At 36.8% G+C, this 24,182-nt stretch overlaps 1 protein-coding gene across 1 annotated transcript; it reads right to left on the minus strand.

Annotated features, from left to right (window-relative positions):
* Positions 1 to 8,220: 8,220 nt before the first annotated feature.
* Positions 8,221 to 23,895, minus strand: LOC135201049 (uncharacterized). The gene is made up of 4 exons (XM_064229896.1): positions 23,652 to 23,895; positions 23,273 to 23,502; positions 22,394 to 22,705; positions 8,221 to 14,808 (listed from the first exon to the last, which is right to left on the minus strand). The coding sequence occupies exons 3-4, from the start codon at positions 22,562 to 22,564 to the stop codon at positions 14,074 to 14,076; spliced, it is 906 nt and encodes a 301-aa protein (XP_064085966.1). The 5' UTR covers positions 22,565 to 22,705; positions 23,273 to 23,502; positions 23,652 to 23,895; the 3' UTR covers positions 8,221 to 14,073.
* Between the last annotated feature and the right edge of the window lie 287 nt (positions 23,896 to 24,182).

Below are 24,182 nucleotides of genomic sequence, written 5' to 3' on the forward strand. Positions count from 1 at the left end.
TCCCATTGTCGGTTAATAGAACTTCGGGTGAACCGTATCTGCAAACGATACCATTGAAAAATGCTATGGCTACTTCTTCGGCCGTTTTATGCTTAAGTGGGAACATTTCTAACTTATCCTTGTAAGTTCATCTATATCACTAGCAAGTACTTGTTCGCATATCTAGACTCACAAAAATTCCCTAAGACATCCATATGTATTCTCTGAAAAGGCCTACTCGGTATAGGATACGATCCTAATTTGCATGACGTTGTCCTAGCAGGCTTACATGTGTTGCACACCGCACAATTCCTTACGAAATTTTCCACATCTTTACCCATATTTTTCCAAATGATTTAGCCCGAACCTCATCATAAGTTTTTTCTATTCCCAAGTGAGGACTACCGAACCTGCAATGAACTATATCTAAAACCACTGGAATTAGGACTTTCGGAATTACGATCTGTGTCATATCTCCTTTACTTTCACTGGTTCTCAACTTATATTTAATTTTCCTAACCAATAGATTTCCTTCTAACTCCAAACCCGAAAAAGGCAAGCTATAACGTTTCTTGACTAATTCCCCTCTCAGAAATGCTTTCGCATCTGCTAAAACCTCGTCTTCATCTTGCCTTAGCTCTATGAGAGGTATATCCCATTGTATGGCTTCGTTAATGACCTGCGCGACTTGGAAACCTTCCGCGTCATGAAAACTCCTGCTGAGAGCGTCCGCCAACAAAACATTAAATTTGCCCTCTATATATTTGAGCTTTACATCAAAATCTCTGATAGTTAGAAACCATCGAGCTCTTTTGGGAGACAAATCGGGTTTATTAAAAAGATCGAGTAACGGTTTGTGGTCTGTAAGGACTTCTACTTTATTCCCCATCAGTAACATTTTAAAATGAACTAAGCTCGACACTATTGCAAAGGCTTCCTTATCTATGGTGGCCATGGACTTCTCGTTGCTGCCTTTTGTCCTGAACTTCCTGCTATAAAAAGCTATAGAATGAAATTTCCCATCAAACTTTTGCATAAGGCATGCACCTATGCCTTCCTGGCTTTTGGCATCAGTCACTAATGTAAAAGGTTCCTTAAAATCTGGAAACTTCAAAACCGGGGGATTCATTAGCACATCTTTAAGCTTTTGAAAACTCTCCGCTGGGGTTCCTTCCATTGAAATTGAACGTCTTCCCGCAACACATCAGTTTAGGGGGAGCTGCTATGTTAGAAAAGCCTCTTACGAACCTCCTGAAGAAACCGGCGATACCCAGGAATGACTTAATCTCTTTCTTTGATCTGGGGGTGCAAAAATTCGCTATTGCTTTGACTTTATCGTCATTTACTCTAACCCCTTCCTTAGATATGACGTGACCTAGATATGCGATCTGCTTTTCAAGAACGAACACTTGGCTAGCTTGATTTTCAACCCCGCTAATCTAAGCCTCCTAAGTACTTCTGTAAGAACTTCCAGGCGTTGCGCGATCGTGTCCGTTGCGATCAGGATGTCATCCATATACACAAAAACATTTTTGCCCAATAACCCGTGCAAAACTGTGTTCACCAACCTGGTAAAAGTCATCGGACTGCCCGATAAACCGAAAGGCATTCGCGTAAATTCATAGTGTCTCTTGGGCACTGAAAAGGCGGTATATTCCTTGCTACTCTCGCTGAGAGGGACCTGTAAGAAACCTTGCGCCAAATCAATTGAGCTATAAATATTATGTCCCCCAATTTCGACAAAAAGATCTGGTATGCACGCGACTGGGTAGCGGTCAGGGATCGTTTTCTCATTTAAACTCTAAAATCGAGCATACACGGACCGAACCGTCTTTCTTAGGTACCGCTAACAAGGGAAAGTTGTAAGGAGACACCACTGGGTCCAATGATTCCTTTTTCTTCTTCCCATCTATTAACTTCTTTCTCTACCTGTTTTCTCCTGATTTTGAAAGGTATGCGATATGCAGGAATATAAATAGGTTTTGAGTTGCTCTCCAAATTTACCTTATGCTCTAACACATTAGTCAACCCCAATTTTTCACCTTACAAGGCTACCGTATCCCCAAATTCCGCCAAGAGCCCGCTTATCGCTTCAACGTGTTCGCTATAATCCGCATTAGCCAAATGTTTGTTTCCTTGATTGTATTTCTGCCTCCGAAAACTCAGGTTTCCCCTCTACGATAGCCACAGAACCACTATCACAATTCCAATCATGGAAGTCTACTATATATGTATTTTTCTGGTATCTCCTAGCTGTATCATTACAGTTTAATAGCTCCACCCACGTAACCCCATTCTTGGTACACTGTTCACCGATGCCGTGCTAACAACTCCTCTGAGCTTTTCACTGTTTTCAATAACACACATCAGTGGGTTTTCTCATTTCCTTCAATTTAACTTTTACCATAACCTTTGAACCTGGTGTAACATAATATCTTCAAATAAAACACCTCTATATTTGTGGTTAGTATCTCCCCTTGCCACCGCCCCATACAAATTACCACCCTCGGTATTATCCCCAGCATTGTTAGTATCAGAAATAACATCCATATTGGTATCATCACCAGTATTGTTAGTATCATTGTTACCACTATGAACTCTGATAGAACCCCCGTAATCATCTCCCAGATCACCAACGTTGTGTTTTAACATTACCTTTCCCAATAACACTCGTATCACCGCCATTAATACCACCGAGCACCTCTCCTCTTTCAATAACCTCCATGTCCTCCATTCTATTCACGTCCTCTTATGGTATGAGGTAATTCATTTTCCCGATTGTTATCCCATTAACACCTGCATGGATCGAAATCTTGTGTCTTCTACAAGCAGGATGACCCAACAAGATTTTATTACCTAACGCAATTCCTTTTATTACCAAAAAAGGTTCTGTTAACACTCTGTCACCGAGAGCAAACCTTATTTGTACACAACCCAGGGTGTTTAATCTATGGGCTTGCACATCACACATTGTCTCCGTAAAGGCTGCAAAGGGTAATTGGAGAACATGGGATTGATAACAAATTATAGTCCATTAGATTTATTGATGCCCCGGTGGGTCTATAAAAACCGGGATATCCACATCCCCTACTGTTCCATAGACTATAGGCTTGGGCTCTGGGGCGTCCCCCACGAGACCACAATGGCATGTACCAATCACCTGTACCCTTTTTTGTTTGATCGGGCTTCCAAAAATTTTGCCGATCCCTTTGCCCTCTGGGTTTGACCGCCTGGGAAGTTCTCACATTATAATTACCAGAACCACCTTGCGGTGCAGGCCTCGCCTCTCTCCGTATCTGAGACGGACAGACTGCCAATAATGCTCAGTACTTTTACACATTCCGCAATATTTAACCCTACACAATTTCTTTGGATGTCCTGGTTTATTGCAGTTGAAACAACGCAACTGCTGTTGCTTTTTGATCGATCGATCTTTTGTTATACTCAACTTTTGCACACAGACGATGAGGAGAAAGTTCCGTGTCTCTCTGTTAAAAATTGTGCTATCTACGGTGGGACATTTAGACCTGTGTTTATCTATTTGGGTATAAAGTAATTCTTCGTCTGAGGTAGGCTCAACCTTTTCATCAAAGCTATCCACTATTGCATCGGGTACCTCGTGTAAGAGCAGGGAAAAATAGATCAGTTTATGAACATTATTTAGAGGGAGATTATCCCCTGTAACCCATTTAGATGTTTTCAATTTTCCTACCCAATCTGCCACTGCGTCAAACAGCTTTGAACTATGTTCTACAAGGCTATTAGTGCCTTTCCGTAGTTTATAAAGACCTCGAAGGTCTCTCACCATATCTCCGTGTTCCTTTGAGCCATATGCTGTTTTCAAAAAATGCTTGCAAGTCTGTCCAGGTACGACATTTCGTAATTGGAAACTCCTTGACCTATGACTGAGGTCTCCCTTATTGAAATCTAGCAAAGCTTTCGCCTCTCTGAATGCCTCTACATCGTCTACTATATTATTTCCTGCTAAATAGTTATTAACTCCTTTTATGATAATATTTATAGGCTGGGACAATGCGCCATCCACAATCCCTTTGAACGGGCTGACCCCCGCAGAAATGTTCGTCACGTGATGTAGTAGCGTCGTCGGTTTAGCATCCGCCATTTTATCTTGTTTCCCAAGGCTGTTCCCCGATCTCAATAACATCAATGTATTTATATACACTAAACCCAATCAAGAAAAATCAACAGAAAATTTTTTTCCCAACAATAGATAACAAAAGGTAAGCGTGCCCCGTCCCCAATCACAAAATCAACCCCACGAAAATGACAATAAAAAAAATAATAATAACAAGGAAGGGATAGGAAAAGAAAAAGAACGCAAGGTGTTTCCGAGCTAACTCGCCTCTCTCTCTCTCTCTCTCTCTCTCTCTCTCTCTCTCTCTCTCTCTCTCTGGCACGACTTGCCGCAAAAATCCCACTCAGGCAAGTTCGCCACACACAAACACAAGGAACATGAACAAGAACAAAAAGTTAAAGAAAATCCACAAAATATAAAAAGAGAAAAAAAAAAAAAGAAAGAAAAAAAAAAAACTCGAAAATACACTTACGTCTTCATATGACCGTACCGAATTCACATACACCGCAAACATGCGCGAACTGCGAAACACTTTAATATGTCGAAAACTAAACTTTCTCCCCCCCCTTTTCTCTCTTTTTAAACACCTTTATTCCGTAATCTCAAGAAAAAAAATTTTAAATCAACTGACTTGGCTTGGGAGAGGAAGACTGTCTGAGGAACAGCTTCTCTCTGTCGAATCAGCAGTAATGACCCTGAGTTGCCTGTGACATGATTAATAACCCCTTTTCCTATCAAAATAAAAACCGAAACCCCCTATTTCTAACTGGTCACCAGTCCCTTCGGAGCGTACCTACAGCTTGAAAAATATATAAAAAGCCTTTACCGCGGCCACCACTGTTAGCCCCCCCCTTATTCCCTAAACTACACAAACTGGGAACTCTTACCTGTTGCCAACGGTGCCCTGTCTGTAAGATGTCACGAGGCTTATTAAGACTGCGTAAATATAAAAAATATCATTTATTTCCCAAAGCAATTGGTTATAACAAAGAACAAAATGATTAACAAGTCATAATGGCATAAACACCCAAATCTACCCATAAAGAAACCAATAAGATAACATTCTACCCTCCGGACTAAGGTTACACTCTCAAACCCCAAACAAGTCACATTGTCTAGTATTCGTCAGTTAGAGAATCCCGTTCCTAATCAACCATGGAATCGGACCCATCTGTAATAAAGATAATAGTTATATAGACACCCACGTCACTCTTTTCAAATTATTTACGTAAAGAGAATATTTCCACACTTCTCTCTCTTTTCCAAAAGGTAACAGTTTTTCTAAGTTTTGTATAGAAAGTGTCCTTACCTTTTCGATGGGCGTTTTCTCCCGACACTTGGAGCAACCACTTGTTCTCTCTTTTGCACAAAGAATGCGTCTTCCACAAGTACCCTGAACCAGTAGGCCTGTAATACGCGTACAAACGAATGCACATGCCTCGCAAACGGGGAACGACCTCTGAGACAAGTTGCTTGTTCAGCAAATACCTTTCTCTCCCATGTGAACTTTGCAGCGTACCACCCCTTGTCTCTAGGCGAGTAGAGCTATGTGACTTTATTATTATATAAAACACTTTAAACATATTATTAGCCATTCCCCCTCTTTTCACCTCTTTAGAAATATGATAAAGACAATATACTGCTGTAATAAAAGGATTTGATTAAACGTCAAACGTTTACAGTTTACAACTGCACTTGAAAACTAGTAAATAATGATGGACATATGGAAAAAAATGTGTTAGTAATAGAATAAGTAAATTACGAATTTGCATTGCAAAATAATTGGCAAATAGAAACAAGCAAATTTGACAGTAATAAAACCATTATTTAGTATAAGTGACAAGTAAGGCATTATCTAAGTCAATGACACTTTTACAGCAGGCATAAAACCCAACTTAGCGATTAGTTCTTGGGTCGTCTCTCTGCTGATGATCTTGGTAAGATCAGCCAAATTTTTCTTTGAAGGAATGTACGATGCTTTTTCTCATTTTGATTTGCTCTAGTACAAAGTCCTTTTGGGTGTCAATGTACTTTGATCTCACAGAGTAATGAGTGTCATTTGCTAAGGCTATGGCACCCTCGTTGTCAACATATATTTCTGTAGGTTTGTCGACAAAATTCTCGAAGCCAAGTTCCCAAAGCAACTTTCTGAAATAAACTACTTCTCTTGTTGCTTCACAAAGTGCTATGTACTCTGATTCATTTGTTGAAAGTGTAGTTATTCTCTACTTCCTGCTTCTCTATGATATTGGTCCGCCTGCTAGAATTATTACGAATCCAGTGATGAATTTTCTTTCATCACGATCATTTGCGTAGTCTGCATCCACTCATGCTGTTAGGCATTCTTGAGTTTTCTAGTCGCAAATAGCTAAATCTTGAGTCTTTTTGAGATACCGTGGTAGATGTTCTGCATTCTTCAGATCTTGTTTGTGAGGTTCTTGATTTTTTCTGGTACAGTTCTCTGGTGGCAAAAGGAATGTCAGGCCTAGTGCAATTTACAAGTGTAACAAGTTTCCAGTGATTCCGCTATATTCTGTTGCGCTACATTTTTCATCTTTTGGGACATCTTGCTGAAAATTTAGGGCTAATGGAGTTGACAAACCTTTTGATTCAGCAAGATTTTGATTTTTTAACACAACACTTCTTGAATGTAATTTCTTATGGACCAGAATTGATGATGGATCTTCTCTGATGTATTTAATGAAAAAATATTATGCCTCCTAGATCTTTTAGGGCATACTAATTCTTGAATTCTTTCTTGAAATAAGCCACATCTTCTGAATTTTCCAACAATGATGAAATCAGCTTCCTGAACACCAATAATTGATTTTGCTTCATTATAGAAGATACAGCGGTCAAATTCAGATATAATCATGCCAATTTTTGTCCGCTTCTCGTTCAGTTCTTCATACTTCTACCACTTTGAGGGAATCCGTACATAATTTTCTTCACTTCACAGACATGTTTCTGTTTGCAACTTCCCATCTTTTGGTTGTTCCATAAATATGATTCCTTGAGTCCACTGTTCAGGAGGCTGAATTTACATCAAGCTGTTCAACAGGACCGTGATTTTCAACAGCTTAGGTTAATAGCAGTCTAATGCTTGATTTCCTTACTACAGGGACATAAGTCTCAAGATAGTCTATACTAGTGTTAGTCAGAATCCTCTGGCCTACTAGTCTTGCTTTGTATATCATTACCTCACCACGTTCGTTGTATTTTCTTCTGAATACCTGATTGCAATCAAACACTTAATGTCCTGTTGGTCTTGGCACTTTTCCAGATGTCCATGCTTTCTAATCTTTCCATTTCTTGCAGCATGGCAGCTTCCCACTTGTCTTTGTCGGAGCAATTAAATGCTTCTTCGAAAGTCAATGGAAATTTTGGCAATGCTGAAAATGCCTTGCCCTTACAGCATTGGCACTTCTTTGGTTTCATCGTCCTTTAGGACCGTCTCAGATTGGGTTCCTTGTCATGGTTCTCTTGATGATTTTCTTGATGATCATCTTGATTTTCTTGTTTTTCAAGATTCTTCTTGATTTTCTTTAGTGTTTTCATGGTTTTTCCGGAATGTTTTTCCATGTTTTCATATTGTTGGTTTTCATCATAGAAAAGGTTCTCCCAGTTAGTGTTGTTGTCAGTGTCTGAGTCCGATAAGAAGAAAGTTGGCTTGTTCTTGGTTGTGGTTTTTGCAGCCGATTCCTTGATCTCGAAAGGGTAAATCTCTTCTTTTAAGTCAACATTTATGGCACTGATCATGATTTGTTTGTTGATGCTCCACCATTTGTATCCCTTTTGGTTTGGACACACTCCCATGTAGACTTTTTTTCGCTCGAGCTTCTAGCTTTGGAGTCTAACCTCAGCTTAGCCCAAGCTTCACAGCCAAACACTTTGATCAATTTCAGGTCGTCACGTTCGAGGTTTATCCCTTACCACCAAGTACAAATGGAGTCTCGTTCATGGCTGTTGATACTGTTCTGTTCCTGATGTAATTTGCATGAAGAATAGCTTCAATCCTGAATTTGTGTGGCATCCAGATTCGATCATCATGCATCTTGCTGTGGCCAGTAAACTTTTGTTTAAGTGTTTGTCTTTTCCATTTTGCCAAGGAATGTACAGGATTGTCGTGTCCCGTATCCGTCTAATATTCGAAAATAATTGTTCGAAAACAATTGTTCGAATACAATTTTTCGAAAACGGTTCGAAAACCAACTGTTCGATTTAGTAATTGTTAGAACCAACATTTTACGAACATTTCTTCGAGAACAGTTGTTCGATAGTACTCTAATTATTAGTGAATACTTTGTTGATTCTCAAAGCTTGGATTCCAGGAAAACTCAATAGATTTTTTTTTAGCTTAGTGGATACACCCTTTGCAAAAAGACATGGCTGAATTTATTCAAAGCGAGAAAGGAAGAGACATGTTATTAATGGACGGGTTCATATATGTGAAGGACAAGCAAGTAAATAAAAACAGAGATCTACTGGAAATGCCAACATTTTGCGGAAAAGTGCTAAGGGAGCGCTATAAACAATTGATGGCACGATCACTTTTACTGACGGTGAACATAATATAATCACATAGGAAATTCGACAAATGTTGAAGTACGGAAGTTTTTTAGGTAAAGTGAAGACTGACGCTAAAACAACACGAAATCTCCTCATTATATCATGTCTAACGCATCTTCAGAATTAAGTTGTTGTGTTGCAGCCGCCGCTCTACCTGAAACCTGCAGCATAAAACGAACAATCCGTCGAGTGAGGCAGAAGAGCAATGTGGATCAACTGTTAATCACTGAAACGAATTAATATTATCAGGAGAAGATACGAGAACAACAAGGGCGAATCTTTCTTGCTATCTAACTCCGGAGAAGCAGATGAAAATATATATTTAGCAGATTGGGCGGCCTGGTCGTAGGAATATGCGTCGCCCGCCTATAAGTTGAAAATTGAGATGTGACCCTGTTTTGAAAGGGTACAAGATTTGCCCAAGACAAACAACGTAATTGAGGGATGCCACCTTGCATTTCTTCATTAAGTCTCTGGTTATCGTCCAACTATCTGGAAAATTCTTAGCAGCACAAAGAAGAGAACAACCCCTGACTGAATTAATATCGAAAAGTTATTTGGTGGAAAGAGTGTAACACAAGGAAAAAGAAATATCGGAAGTCTGCAGATCGATTGAAATATTTACGTGCCGTTTCATATCATTTTAGTTTGTATACTTGCAGATATTTTTTTTTATTAAAACTTATTTTTATCTTTTATTACTCAGAAATAAAATTATGTCCCATTTTATTGTTCCTTTTTTATATATCCTTTAATCTATTTTTTTTTTATTCTCATAACAAAAACAAAATGAGTGTATAAAATAAATATTTTCGAACAGTAGCTTTTCGAATAGATAGACCTATAGATAGAAGAAAATAAGAAATAAATAAAATGAAATTGCATGGAGGAAATAAACAAATGGAATATGTAAGTAGTAAATAAGTAAATAGATGAATAAATTATTTGTATACTCATTATTAAAAAAATTAGTGTTTATAAAATAATATTTTGAACAACTGCTTATATCTAGTATCTTTTTCGAACTATCGTTAATTCGAACAACTGTAGAATCGAACATTTACTTTTCAAAAAACTGTTTTCGAAAAATTGTTTTCGAATAATTATTTTCGAATCATTGTCCATATTACCTTCTCTGTAAGAAAAGCAGAGAATTCCTGGCTGACGTAATCTCTCCCATTACCACAATGTGGAGGCACCACATAAGTCTGTTGTGTTTTGTCTCAGTATTTCCATTCAATGATGGTTCAGGAATCTAACAAAAATCACTATGCACTATTTCTAGCACTCCACCGCTTGAATCACTAGCCGGCATTGGCTTTTTATTTATTTATTTATTTTTTTTGGTGCAGTTTTGTCTTTGTTTCACTAACTTTGGGTGGGTAAGGCTAGTACATGTCCAGACCTTCTGTGCCACAAATTTACTGTTGCTCTGTTCCCTGTGATTTCTGTATCTTCATTCTGCTTGAATTTTGTTTAATTTTCTTGCCAAAATGTTTCATGGTTTTGCATTGATTCACCTTTGGTGCTTCATTCCAGTATCCTTTCAGAAATTATTCTTTCACATCTTGCACTTATTTAGTCCCTTTGTAACTAGCTTGAAATCCTTTTCATCGAATCTTCTTTCAGGCATCGGCTTTTGATCTAGATTTGGAGCATAGTATACATTTTTTAAAGTAACTCATATCCACCATATGGTCTTTTAGTTTTCATAATCACTTTTCCTCTCCCTAAGACTGAAGACTACTTTCCATCATTACCTGAGATGCTACTGTCAAAATCACTAGTATGTCTTTATGAGGTGCCATATGACCACTAGCACCAGAATCAAAGTTCCTTATTAATTTAGGAATGTTCTTATTTCACTGATGATATGTTCACAATTGCCTTCACCTTTTCTGTCTTTTCGGTTTCATTCTCAATGACAACAACAATTAGCTCCCGTGGATTTATTTTGGTTTTAGCAACTTTAGCTGTTAGCTCCTCTACTTGGGATTCACTTCCACTGTTTTCATCAGTGTCGTTTGTACTTTCTTCCCTGATGATTTCTTCTTGCTTCATTTATTTTGTTTGTCTTCCGTCATGTATTTTCTTTGTTCCTCGTCTCTTATTTCTTCCTTATCTCCTCTTTCTTCACTTTTGGACAGTTTATTGCTCTATGACCAGGCTGGCTACAAGCATAGCAGATAAATCTTTTGTCTTCTTCTTTCTTGGAGCCTCTTTCACTTCTTCTCTTTTGCAATTTGTGCTTGAATCTCCATCTTTTCTTAAATCAGTGTTGAAGCTTCTTTTATAAGCTGAAGATTCCTCTTCTTTTCTTGCCTCTTCTAGAAAAGCAGCACCGACTTTACGTTTTGGTACTTAATCTTCAATATTTGAGAATTGTGACTTCAGCAAAATTTGATGGTTGGGAATATGCTTAAGACCTCCAAGTACAATACAGCTACCATTGAGTCTTCAAATTGAGCCACTTCTCCTAAAGCTGCATTTACACCTCTGGCTAATCTGATTCCATAGGCTATAAATTCCCTTAGACGTTTCTTCAGTTTTTCTGCATCTACACAGTTCTTGCAGCATATCAAGTATTTGAAATATACGATGTATTCAATTTTGTGTGTATATCAATCAATATTTACCATGCTTCTTTTGCTTTGGTGCATTCGATGATGTCGTCCAGATCGGAAATAATTAGATTTATCCAGAATTTCGTCTCTTTCTTTCTCTTGTCTCCGCCCATTTTATGCATCTCGCTGCATCACGGCATAGTTGTCCGACTGCCTACAAAGTTTTTTGAAAACCCTCACTTTTACGATAATCATTTCACTGTACGCTCACATTGGTCTGGTTTTATTGTCCAACTGCAGTCTAATGCACTCTCTGCAGTGTCTCGCCATCACTGTCGGTTTTGTTTATAATCTGGTATGCGACTAAAATCTTGTTTGCTGATGCCAGACAGGAAAAAGACAAAACTGAGAATCATTTGTTTAGACAAATATTTTAACAACTACAAATGGTTCTTTTTTGCATTCGGCCTTTATTACAAGAACGTTTGCCATTTTTATAACTATTATACCTCACAGAGAATGCTAAGTTATCTTTACATCAGAACTTGGGTTTTTATTCTAGGAAAACATTATCATTTATGAGACTTTCATTATTTCTTCTGCATATGTAAATTAATATCTTCGGGGAAGCTTTTGGGTTCCACCACTCAGGTGTCCTCCTCTCTCCTTCCTTCTCGGTCTTTGGGCTGCTGAAGGAGAAAGGCGATGGGAACGCCAGGAGTCTAATTCTCTTCAGGGTGATCCTTTTCGCATTTCACAAGAAGTAACTGATGTTGCCATCCCTTTTAAGATTAAGCCCCATCTTTTGCTTCCTTCCATTTGGCGCAGGTTTAATGAGGGCCTGTTGGTGCCTTATATATTGTCAAATTTGGTATATATGGAAAAACTTCTCATTTTCTGTATGTAACCAAAAATGAAGCTGCTAAGTGTCGTAACACAAACATAAACTTTTTTGTGAATAACTAATTTTTTTTCTACAGAAGTGTTATTCGTTTTGCAGAGTTTCATTTTCATTATAATTGCTTACTGTGTAGCCTAGGTGTATTGCAGATAGCGAGTTAGAGTACTTGAAATTCCAAGTAATATCCAAAAAAGTTGTCATATGAAGAAACTATCTTCAGCAGTAATCCACTTTCTTTAATACAAAATCTCTTAAAAGCGCTTATGTGTTATTGTTGGTTAATTCGACTTCGGAGTAATAAGAACGCTCTCGCTGGCTGATGGCAGATGGTGAATTCAAAATCAAATTAATTATCAGAGACAAAACTGAGAATCATATTGTTTAGAATAATATTTTAAGAAAATTGTAGTTCTGGCGTATGCTGCAGGCTATTACAAAAATAGTTCTATAAAGATTCTGAAATATGCTCAAAGGCATTTGTCCATGGTAACGTACAGAAAATAATTGTAAGCATATATTTTACAAGCAAAACTACTAATTGATAATTTTTCAAAATGAGACCAAAGGTGTAAACCTGTTTAATATATCTTTAAAGCTGAACTTGGGTAATACATTATTTTTATAAGTCAACAAAAATTATTGTTTGATTGGAGGTATTCCAAATATCTTAGTACTCCACAAACCGAGTCGTTGTTTTCATAATATACTCGAAGGAAATAGACGATTCGATCACTTTCTGTGCAGTCCACGTTCCCAAGGTGTCTTTCTTAGCTGCATGTTGGTATAAGGAGAGTAGTTTTTGGAACACCGTATCATCCGTCCAAGGAGAACTGTTTTTGGTACACTCCTTCAGGAAGAGAGAATTGACAGCTTCTGGCTGAAGAAATTCAACTCCCACAGATAATGTGTGCCATGGTCTGATAAAATGCTTTGCTCTGAAAGGAGGAGCCCATGGCCATGGATTCAGGAGCTTTGAAATAAGGTGACATGCTCTTCTGACCTTTCTTTGGCTTTCATTTAGGTTTTGAAATATATACTTTTCAAAATGGTGTGGATGAAAGATCCACTCTCCTACAGCGTTAAGAAGGCAAATCTGTGCCTTACCATTATTCCTTTTGATATATTCCTCATAATCTTCCTTGATTCTGTTTTCCTTTGGAAAGGAAATCGCTATGACGGGCAGCACGTGCACAACAATTTTTATGAAATGTTCATCCTTTTTCAAGAGCAAGGCAGAAAGACACTTCAGAAAGACGAGTGGTGAGAAATGGGGAGCATAAAGAGATTTTATCTGGTGAACTCTCATAGCTTAGAAGAGCAGTTTTCATAGCCTTAGAAAATTCCCAAATAAAATTTGTTCCTTTGAAAAGTTCTGATTTTGAATTATGACGAAGTATGAATGTGTAAGGTTGCTGTTTGCTGTTTCTTCATAGGTTACAGTTGCAGTGTGATCCAAGCAATGAAATGCCTCCAGTTCTAAAGTGAAATGTACATCTGAGACATTAAATATTTCAGTTTCCTCTTGCAATGGCCCCATGAGTGACAGATTTCCACCAAAATCAGAGTTTTTGAGGCCATTGCAGATCTTGCCAACTTCTTCTCTGATTGTTTTTCAAGGTACAAATCATGTCCCCACTGGATAAAGGTATTTTTTTCCACACAGTCAAACAAAGCTTGTGGCTTGGTTATGTTCAGTGCTTCTCCTTTCCTTTTTAGTATCTCATAGGCCTTATCAGAATTCGTTTTTGCATTCATGACAGTAAGTGCATCTTCATGTGACTTTACTGGGAGTGTGAGACTCTTGCAAACTGTATAGTAATTAGCCATAAGTTCTGATGCAGTGAGCCCCTACTTGACATTTAGCATTTGCAATCATTTTGTTCTTCGTGTGTTCTTCAATATATAAAAGGGCCTCTACGTGACCCCAAGGGCGGCAAGATGAGCCGCTGTATACCCACCTAGTGTTACCAGATCAACTTCGCCTCGCGGTAAAGTAGGAACTCAATCATATTGATTTGTCCATTCATGGCTGCAACATGGAGGAGAGTGCTCTTAGAGAAGTCAATTTCCTTGTTTATATCAAAAGATTTGCACTTCGTCATAAGGTCGTACAGTATGGCATCGAGCCCTTCTTTGGCTACAGCGTATAGTAATGTGTTTAGTGGTTCTCCAATTTCTGTATTCTGTGAGTAACTTGTATCACAAAGTCTCTGAAGGTCATTTATGCACCGGTCAATAGTCATCCCTAATCTCCATTGCAGTAAAGGATCTGATGAATTTTCACAAGCACCTCTAAGGATTCTGATTTGTCCAATCAGAATACTTGTGCCAAGATCACTATTGAGTGATTCAAGAGCTGAAAAAGTAAATGTCAGTGGCGACATTTTCAGATCTCTGCACAAAGTAAGTTGTGTGTGAACTTGATTGTTTTCAAGGGCTTTTCCGAAAGCATTTTCTTCGCTATGCGTTGAATGCAAGTAAACGTCTTCCTGTGATAACATCTGAATAAACATATTACACCCTTGTTCCGCTGCCTGCAGTAACAGTTCTCTAGCCTCCTTGTTTTTCTTTTCTATTGCATTGCTTTCGAATTTCCACCTAGCTTCGCAACCAGCATTGATAACTTGTTTCCTAAATATTTTCATTTTGTCTTCGAGTCCTATTCTTAACCCTTCCCAGCGAAGCATGTCACCAAGGGCCTGTAAGTAACGAAGAGTTATGTATTACAAAGGAAAAATGAAGTTTTGAATGTTACTTATATCATCTTCCTATAGAGTTTCATGCATAGAAGTGAAAGTAGACTGAGGATATGGAAAGCTAAATTTTATTCTTCATCCAATTTTCGCAAACCGGATTACTTATATACAATACTTATATTTTCAAAATAAATTCCAATGCATAACAAAAGTAAGTACCATGGATAATTTTGGAATTTCTCTACAGGAACATTTGTTAATGATACACGAAGTAGAAACAAAAAAGAAGCGAATTAGAGGAAAACTCTTCCCTTTGATATGAAGTTCGAGACGCCTGACTGATGGAAAATGACGTAATGTCACCGAGCATATGATCAATTCTTTATGGTCACTTGCGTCTTTATCAAACGCTTGAAGTAAATAGACTAATTACAAAGCTATTACTTACTAATAGATCTCTATCTAGATTTCTGAAGGCAGTTTGACTTCGTGTGAAGTAGCCCAGCATTTGTCGTGAAATTGTAACACGATTTTTTGGCGCCTGTATGACATGCATAACATACACGCATGGCTGCGCTATTGGCACAGTAACCCACTTAAAACATCCATGATCAATATTTCTGTTGTTACATTTTATACATACATAATCTCATTCCTTTTAAAGAACCATTACAATTAAGAGAAAGTTGCTGCATACGTTGTGAAAAAAAGCATGAACTCACTTCAGCATCTTCTCTGCCCAAGTAATTCCTTTCATTAATGTCAAGCATTTTGATGGCATGGTTGCTTTGACTGAACAGTGTACAACCGTTTCCTTGATCTCTCCATGAGAATTTGTTTTCATCACTTTCCACTGTATGGGACTTGTAAAATCTTCCTCTGAGTGGGATTTTGTCTGTTCCCTTCAATTGGGGAGGTCTTTTCCATTACTTTCTTTTACACTGGAATTCTTCTATGACACTCCATGTTTAATCTTTTCCTTGGCTCGTCACAATGAGGAAATTTTTATATATTTTCCAATGCATGGGACTATTTGCTTGGCTTTCGACAATGCAAGACTTTGCCCATGGCTATCCACTCTGACATACTTTTCTACAGCTTTCAACTGCACAGTAGTTTTTCCATTATTGTACACTGTGCACACATAGTATACAATTTTCATTTTGAATGTGATTTTCCCCACTTGTGTAATTGTTTGTTCTTTTTTAGATTAAGCCAACCTTGCGCTTGCTCTAAGGGTAACCTGCAAAAATCTGATGTAGTTTTTGTCATTCTAAAATAGTATTCTCATATGCTTTGGAAGCAGCCAACTTTCTTGTGATATTCATTTCATACCTCAGTTAAAAAAGCTGGAGGACCTGAAGCACCGGAAGCCTTTTTACTTGTGGATTCATTTATCATAAAGATTTTATTTACGAAGAAATGAAGTTACTATTTTTATCACCATTCAGACACTTACCGCTGTTTGAAGTAACAAGTAACTCCCACAAAGACTTTCAATTGGTTCCACTGTTAGTATTCCCCTGAGAGTTGCAGTTTGATTAATAACGTTGAAATTGTCATTGTCATTCGAATTAAAAATATGTGGTTTCCTTTTCTCATGAGAGTTTTAAAATGACTTCATGACTTTTTGTTTTAACTACAGTTACCTTCAATAAATTTTATTTGAGGCTTCAATATTTTAAAGGCATGAGCTATCGTCAACCTTTGTGATTAAAGAAGCCCAGGTAAGTGACACTTCTTTTTTCACTTCTAGAGCATTACGCAAAGATGTTTTTCTGGTAATTGAAAGGAAATGGAACCGGAGAGAGAGAGAGAAAGACCTTATCTTACAGGCCTTACAGCTCGTTCGGGTTTCCCCAGATCCCTCAGTGTGAGGCACCTCTAATGTCTACCAGAGAAATGCTAATATATCTTCCGGTATATTTTGCATCTTGGATGGTCTGGGATGCAGCCTAGGAGATAGTTGTCGAGCTTATTCTTAAACACATCCACACTCACTCCTGATATCTTCCTTAGAGGAGCTGGCAACGCATTGAATAGACGCTGCATTGTTGATACTGGTGCGTGGTGGATTAATGTCCTGTGTGCTTTCCTTAGTTTTCCTGGTATAGTTTTGGGCACTATTAATCTACCTCTGCTTGTTCTTCCTGATATTTTTACCTCCATGAGTTTCCGGCAATTCCTTCTATCTATGTTTCCATGCCTGTATTATCATGTAGCAATTCTCTTCTCCTCCTTTCTAGACTATATAATTTTAAAAATTGTAGTCTTTCCCAGTAGTCAAGATCATTAACTTCTTCTATTATAGCTGTAAAGGACCTTTGTACAATATCTTTTTGGTGGTGTGGGTTCCATATCATATTGCAATATTCAAGTGGACTACGTACATACGTTTTATAAAGCATAATCATGTGTTCAGCTTTTCTTGTTTTGAAGTGCCGTAACAACATTCCCATTTTTGCCAATAGTATTGCTATTTGATCATTGCATAACATGTTCCTATTCAACATCACACCAAGGTCTTTAACTGCTTCCTTATTTGTGATTGTTTCGTTATTAGGTCCCCTATATGCATATAGCATTCCTTCTTTATCTCCATAATTTATTGATTCAAATTTATCAGAGTTAAATACCATCCTATTTACCTCTGCCCATTCATATATTTTGTTTAGGTCTCTTTGTAGCGAGTTCCTATCTTCATCACAAGTAATTTCTCTACTTATTCTTGTGTCATCGGCGAAACTACTCACTACCGAGTCCTTAACATTACTGTCCATGTCTGCAATCATAATGACAAATAGCAATGCAGCTAACACCGTACCTTTATGGCACACCGTATATTACTTTAGCTTCATCCGATTTCTCATAATTTGCAATCACTATTTGTTTTCTGTTTTGTAGAAATTCTTTTTGTCCATTTTCCATATACTTTCCCACTTTTTTCATCTCTTTGTTTATCTCTGTTTTTCACTTGCTTTGGAATGGACAGTTAATTCTATGACATTATGGTCTTAAATACTCGTATTATACACTATTATTTCTTTAACATAATTCACCTCATTCACAAATACTAGGTCTAAATTATTATCCTTTCTTGTTGGCAGGTGATTTATTTGTTGAATTTTGTGTTGCTAGTACATATCTATTAGCTTTTCGAATTGCCTCTTATCTTCTGCACTACTATTACTCTCTTTTATATGTATATAAATACTTTACCACAATCTTCTATTCGTTCTTCCAAATCTACGAAAGGAAAGTTAAAGTCTCTAGATTGGAGTATGTTCCAGTCTTTGTGATTTCTACATATGTCATGCCAAATAAGATTTTTTCTATGTTACTGTGTCAAACTCCTTTAGTATTAGGGGATCTATATATTACTATGTTCATAATTTTTTCAGATTCAAATTCTACCGCTATTAATTCACATTCTGAGTTACTATATTTTCTCATATATTTTTCCAGTGATTTATGTCTCTCCCATATATCGTGGTTCCCCCTTGATTCCTATTTTTTCTATCTGATCTATAAGTGTGGTACCTCTTTATTTGATCTTCATTACCAATCTCTTGAGAATACCAGGTTTCACTTATATTCATTATATCTATTTTTTTCATTTTGGGTTAGTTCTTATAGGAATTAAACCCTGTGCCATTCATCACTATGATGGTGTGCGTGTTATCCCCATCATTTAACCCTTAAACGCCGAAGCGGTTAAAAATCAAAAACTCCCCCGAATCCGGAGCCGGATTTGAGTGAGCGCGGAAGCGGAAAAAAATAATTTTGTCAAAAAATCACAGCGCGCTTAGTTTTGAAGATTAAGAGTTCATTTTTGGCTCCTTTTTTTTGTCATTGCCTGAAATTTAGTATGCAATCATCAGAAATGAAAAATAATATCATTATCATATGTAAATAATGCGATATATGGTAGCGAAAAAAAAAAATTCATACATAATTGTATTAAAATCACGCTGTGCAAAAAACGGTAAAAGCTAACGAGTTTCTTTTTTTTTTCGTTGTATTGTACACTAAATTGCAATCATTTTGATATATATACATTGTAAAACAATAAAAGCAACACCGGAAAAATATTACTCAAAAATTATGTACGAATTCGTAAGGAGCAGACGTTAAAAAATTGTTTTTTAAAAAATTCACCATAAATATAAATATTGTTCTAGAGACTTCCATTTTTTTTCAAAGTGAATACAAATGATTGAATATTACGATACTGTAAGAGCTTTAGCTTACAATTGCGTTTTTCGACCATTTCGGTAGAGTCAAAGTTGACCGAACGTTTTTTTTTTTTTCTATTTACTGTGATTTATATGCAAATATTTCGAAAATGAGAAAAGCTACAACCTTCAAATATTTTTTCCTTTTATTTTACATGAAATTGCGCACATTTTTATATATAAAACTCTATGAAATGCCTAATATGAAACGGAGCAAATTTTCCGAGAATTCGATGTGCGCAATTCGGAGATTTATGGCGGAGAATCCGCGCGCGGAGGGAAGGAAAGTTTTTTTCATAAATTCACCATAAATCGAAATATTGTGCTAGAGACTTCAAATTTGTTGCAAAATGAAGGTAAATGATTGAATATTACTAAAATATAAGAGTTTTAGCTTACAATTGCGTTTTTTCGACCATTTCGGTAGAGTCAAAGTTGACCGAACGTGGTTTTTTTTATTTTACGTGATTTATATGCAAATATCTCAAAAATGAGAAAAGCTACAACCTTCAATTATTTTTCGTTGTATTCTACATGAAATTTCGCACATTTTTCATATATAAAACTTTAATGTAACGGCTAATTTAAAATGGTGCAACATTACCACAATCGCACGTATGATTTTTTTTTTCGGAAGAGTTACCGCATGGACGTAAGGAAAATGTTATTTTTTTTCATAAATTCACCATAAATAGAAATATTGTGCTAGAGACTTCCAATTTGTTACAAATGAAGGTAAATGATTGAATATTACTAAAATATAAGTTTTAGCTTACAATTGCGTTTTTCGACCATTTCGGTAGAGTCAAAATTGACCGAAGGTTGAAAATTTGTCACTTATCATTTTTTATATGAAAATATTTCAAAACTGATAAAAGCTACAACCATGGGTTGATTTTAATTGTATTGTGCATGAAATTGCGCACATTTCTATATATAAAACTTTATGTAACGGCTAATTTTAAAATGGTGCAAACATTACCACAATCGCATGTATGATTTTTTTCGGAAGAGTTACCGCGCGGACGTGAGGAAAAAGTTTTTTCATAAATTCACCATAAATCGAAATATTGTGCTTGAGACTTCCAATTTGTTGCAAAATTAAGGTAAATAGTTGAATATTACTGCAATATAAGCGTTTTAGCTTACAATTGCGTTTTTCGACCATTTCGGTAGAGTCAAAGTTGACCGAAGGTTGAAATTTTGGCACTTATCGTTATTTATATGGAAATATTTCAAAAACTGATAAAAGTTACAATCAAGAGTATTTTTTTGTTGTACTCTAAATGAAATTGCGCACATTTTCATATATAATACTTCATGTACGGATAATTTAAAACGGTGCAAAAATTATGTCAAAGTGACGAAATAATTTTTGAGATTTGTTACTGATACTTTTTAGTGTGATAAGAAGAAATTCGCGCTTGCGCGCCTGCGTAACGATTGTAAACAAAACAACGCCTTGATCCGTGAACTCCCAGCATCCCCCAAGGCGCGTGATACAAAAGTTTTCGGCTGGTAGGCCTATAAGTATTTTTCCGCGAATTTTTAAGAAAACTTTTTTGAGCCGACGTATGGTACGTCCATTCGGAAATCGGGGGAGATTTTGACTGGATGTTTAATACATCCATTCGGCGTTTAAGGGTTAATATGGGTAATAATAAGGATTTTCCCAGGTCTCTTTCCTGTTCTGGCATGTTGTTCTTTTCTTTCATTTCCAGAAATTCTGACAATGAAAAACCTCCAACTTTTCCATATATTTGATCTTCCGTCTTCATATTTATTCATTTTGTGTATGAATCTGCATTTATCTCCATATCTGCACCATCCCACATGGCCTCTTATATATAGTGCTTGTTCCTTGCACTGTACCTGGGTGCTATTGCTTGAATTCTCGATGCTGACATTTCATAATGCGGTGATGGCTTGTTTTCCTTCCTTCATCTCATGTTCTTTGTTCCTTTCTTTTTTTTTTGCTTCAGTTTTTATTTTTATTATTTATTGTATTTTTATTCATGGTTACAGGGTGCATATATCTAAATTTTTTGTTGAACTTGGAACTTTCATCCTTTTCCTTCTTTTAAGTTTTTGCACATTTTTGGATGTAAATTGCTGCTTCATCTTAATAGCTGTCTAGGTATGCATATTTGCTATAAATCTCATAATTGTGACATACCTTGGGATGCTTGTAGTAACATCTTTCACCAAATCTGAATTTACCTCTTTTCAAAATGGATTGGTCAGACTGTGTCTTTCTTTTCTTTTTTCTTGCTCTTTCTCATTGGTATGAAGATCTGGGTTAAGGGAACCTCTTCGGGATTTTATTTTGTGTTGTCATGTCGTAATTTATTTCATCGTATGTATGCTGCTGTATTGCCTCATAATATGTAGTATCTATATCTGTGCATCCATACTCTTGTCCTGTTTCTTTGTTTTCATTATTTTTTCCATCACTTCAGTTTTATTTTGTTCTTTTCCATTTTCCACGTCTTCCTCTTCCTCATTTTCTTCATCCTCTACTATTTGCACATTAAGTTTTCGATTTAATAACATTATCTATCCTTGATAGACATGTTTAGCAAAATACTCTTGTGTCCTTACTTGTATTTTGCTGACTTCTGCACATTGGGGATGCATTGGTACGTGGCAAGCATAGCATTTCCTGATCAGGTTTTTGAGGATTTACAATGCTATACCACACCTTACATAAACTACATGTTTTCGGCATTCGTTTTCCTATTGCATCAATCAGTATATTCACTATATTCACCTTATTCATTTTCTTTGTTGGAATATGTTGATTGATATAAATTTTGTTTATAAGTCTTTTGATCACTTGAATTTTATTTGGCACTCCTTCAATTATTTTCAAAATATTTTCTGCAGACTTGCTCCAGTTTGAAGGATCCTATCCTTCCAATATGTCTATGAATATTTTTGCATCTTTTTGGTTAGGGTTGCTATTGATCTCATAGATAAGAAATGCCAGTTCCCTTCCTGCTAAGTCATCATATTGCATGTCTGCAAGGCAAGCAAGATTTCTTCATTGCTTTCTGCTGCTGCGGCCAATCATTGCCATCCTGATTGAATTTTTAATAATTCACTCGAAAAACTAACTTAGTCGACGCTTTATCCCACTATTTGGATACTAATCTAATCACTGACAGTTCGCTAACACTTCTAGCTATACATAATTCGTTTTCTAGTTGTATGCTTGATATCGGTTGATTATTCAGACCATGCAAAGGTACGTCTCGCCAAGCAAAATGGCATTGAAGGGAAGAGAGAGAGAGAGAGAGAGAGAGAGAGAGAGAGAGAGAGAGAGAGAGAGGAGAGAGAGAGAGAGAGAGTACCTTTCTAATGAGCGCTGGGATTACTGCAGGAAGGTCGACTGTGGTATGGGCTGCTTCAAGAGGAGTGATGTTGCCTATAGACTGGTTACCAAGAGGAGCTCCTGCTCCAATAAGTAAGATAACTGTATCTCTTTGATTACAACGGATGGCTTCTACTAGAGGGTTCAGCATGTGCGTTTAATGGTAAAAGAGGAACACTACTCTTTAATAAGTCTATAATTTGTGTTGTTTCTCTCTCCTCACAGCGTCCACCATCTCACAGAATCGATCTGCTGTCACACTGTAATCGACTTTTCCTAGGCTTTCACATTTCTGATGGATAAAGAGCAACATTAAATTGTGAACTGCATGGTTGGATTTTCAAGTGAAAATATTTCTTTCAGTCCTGTTAGAGACTTGTTTCCTAGGCGTGAGATGTGCTTCATATTAAAAGGAGAAGAAAAGTTTTACATAGTTAAATCCAGTAGTCTAAGTGAAATAATTCCCAAGATGTATGTTGACTAAAATTTTAATTTTTCATGACCCCAGTAACTAATGAAAAGAATTGCAATGTGAATTGCATTCAGAAGACATTTGAAATAAGTTACCCCTTCTCATTTCGAGTAGTATTTCGAAGGACCGTGATGATATTAAGTGCTTAAATATATATAGTTTTCATGGCAAGAACAAAGAATATTCCTCTGGGTATTCAAGCAAAACATTTATGTGTTATATGTCTTTTCTAATAGGAGTGAAAGTCTGCCTGGTAGCATGATGTCATACAATATACTACAATGATAGTCTTGGCAGACTGGTATTTCATTTCCAAGAATTTCCAAATACAGGTTTTAAAAGCATGAACTTAACTGCTCTTAATTAGCTTTGAGGTTATCAACGGACCTTTTTGAGTAACGTTGCAAGTTCATGGTGTCTATATTCCATAGCAAGCTCTTGGGCAAGGATACCACGGTGATTTTTAATCCTTGGGTCACAATCATGATCAAGAAATATTTCAGCCATGCTGATCCATATATCTTCCAGACTCAGTCTTTTACCATTCCAGAGGTATAATGAACCATCATTACCATTCACTGCTTGTCTTGAGGCTAGCTTATGAAGAGCTGTGTTACCTGCAATGAATGTTTGATCATCATTGGAGAAATAAAGGTTAACAGCATTTCAAAGCGATAGAATAGAAAAGATTCTCATACTACAATAACTGGTGGGGAGTTCAACTAAGGATTCCTGTATTTAAATATCTGTTGTTTGGTAAACTAACCCTCGAAATCAACAGCATTTATGTAGTACTCTGATTTGAGAAAAACTCATGAATGTCCTTTGCATCCCAGGTAGGTACACCATTTCTAAAGGAGGCAGATGCAATATAATGGATGAGTGAAAGCCTCTGTTGATCGTAGATGGTAGCGGGGAGGGAGTAACCTTCCAGTAACAACTTTACTCCATTATATGTGCCATACCTTCCTTTACTAGCTGCTGAAAATATCTTTCCCTCTCTGCTTTGAAGTTCCTGCAAAGAGTGTAGTCCTTTATTAACCTTTGGTTTATCAGTTTTACACTAATCAATACACAAGCTCATTTTAAGAAAGTATTAAATTTTTTAGCAAGTAATGGCCATTACATCATTGTAAGGATGTAATGAGATGACATATTCTTCTTAGCATAAGGAAGTTGGAAAGATAAACACTGAGGTTTTTTTGCTTATGGCTAAAACAATAGGTAATAATGCAAGAAACAACATATTGTTTCATTTCTCCTAAGAAGTATACAAACCTTTGCTTATATCAGATTA

The sequence above is a fragment of the Macrobrachium nipponense genome, chromosome 27 (genome assembly GCF_015104395.2).
Source record: "Macrobrachium nipponense isolate FS-2020 chromosome 27, ASM1510439v2, whole genome shotgun sequence".
NCBI classification, from domain to species: Eukaryota; Metazoa; Arthropoda; class Malacostraca; order Decapoda; family Palaemonidae; genus Macrobrachium; species Macrobrachium nipponense.

Bases quoted from the DNA above. Each gene is read 5' to 3' on its own strand.
- LOC135201049 (XM_064229896.1), bottom strand. From the start codon at position 22,564: ATGCTGAACCCTCTAGTAGAAGCCATCCGTTGTAATCAAAGAGATACA. The intron at 14,809-22,393 runs GTACTCTCTCTC...CGTTACTTACAG, and splicing joins TCCCAGCGCTCATTAGAAAG to GCCCTTGGTGACATGCTTCG.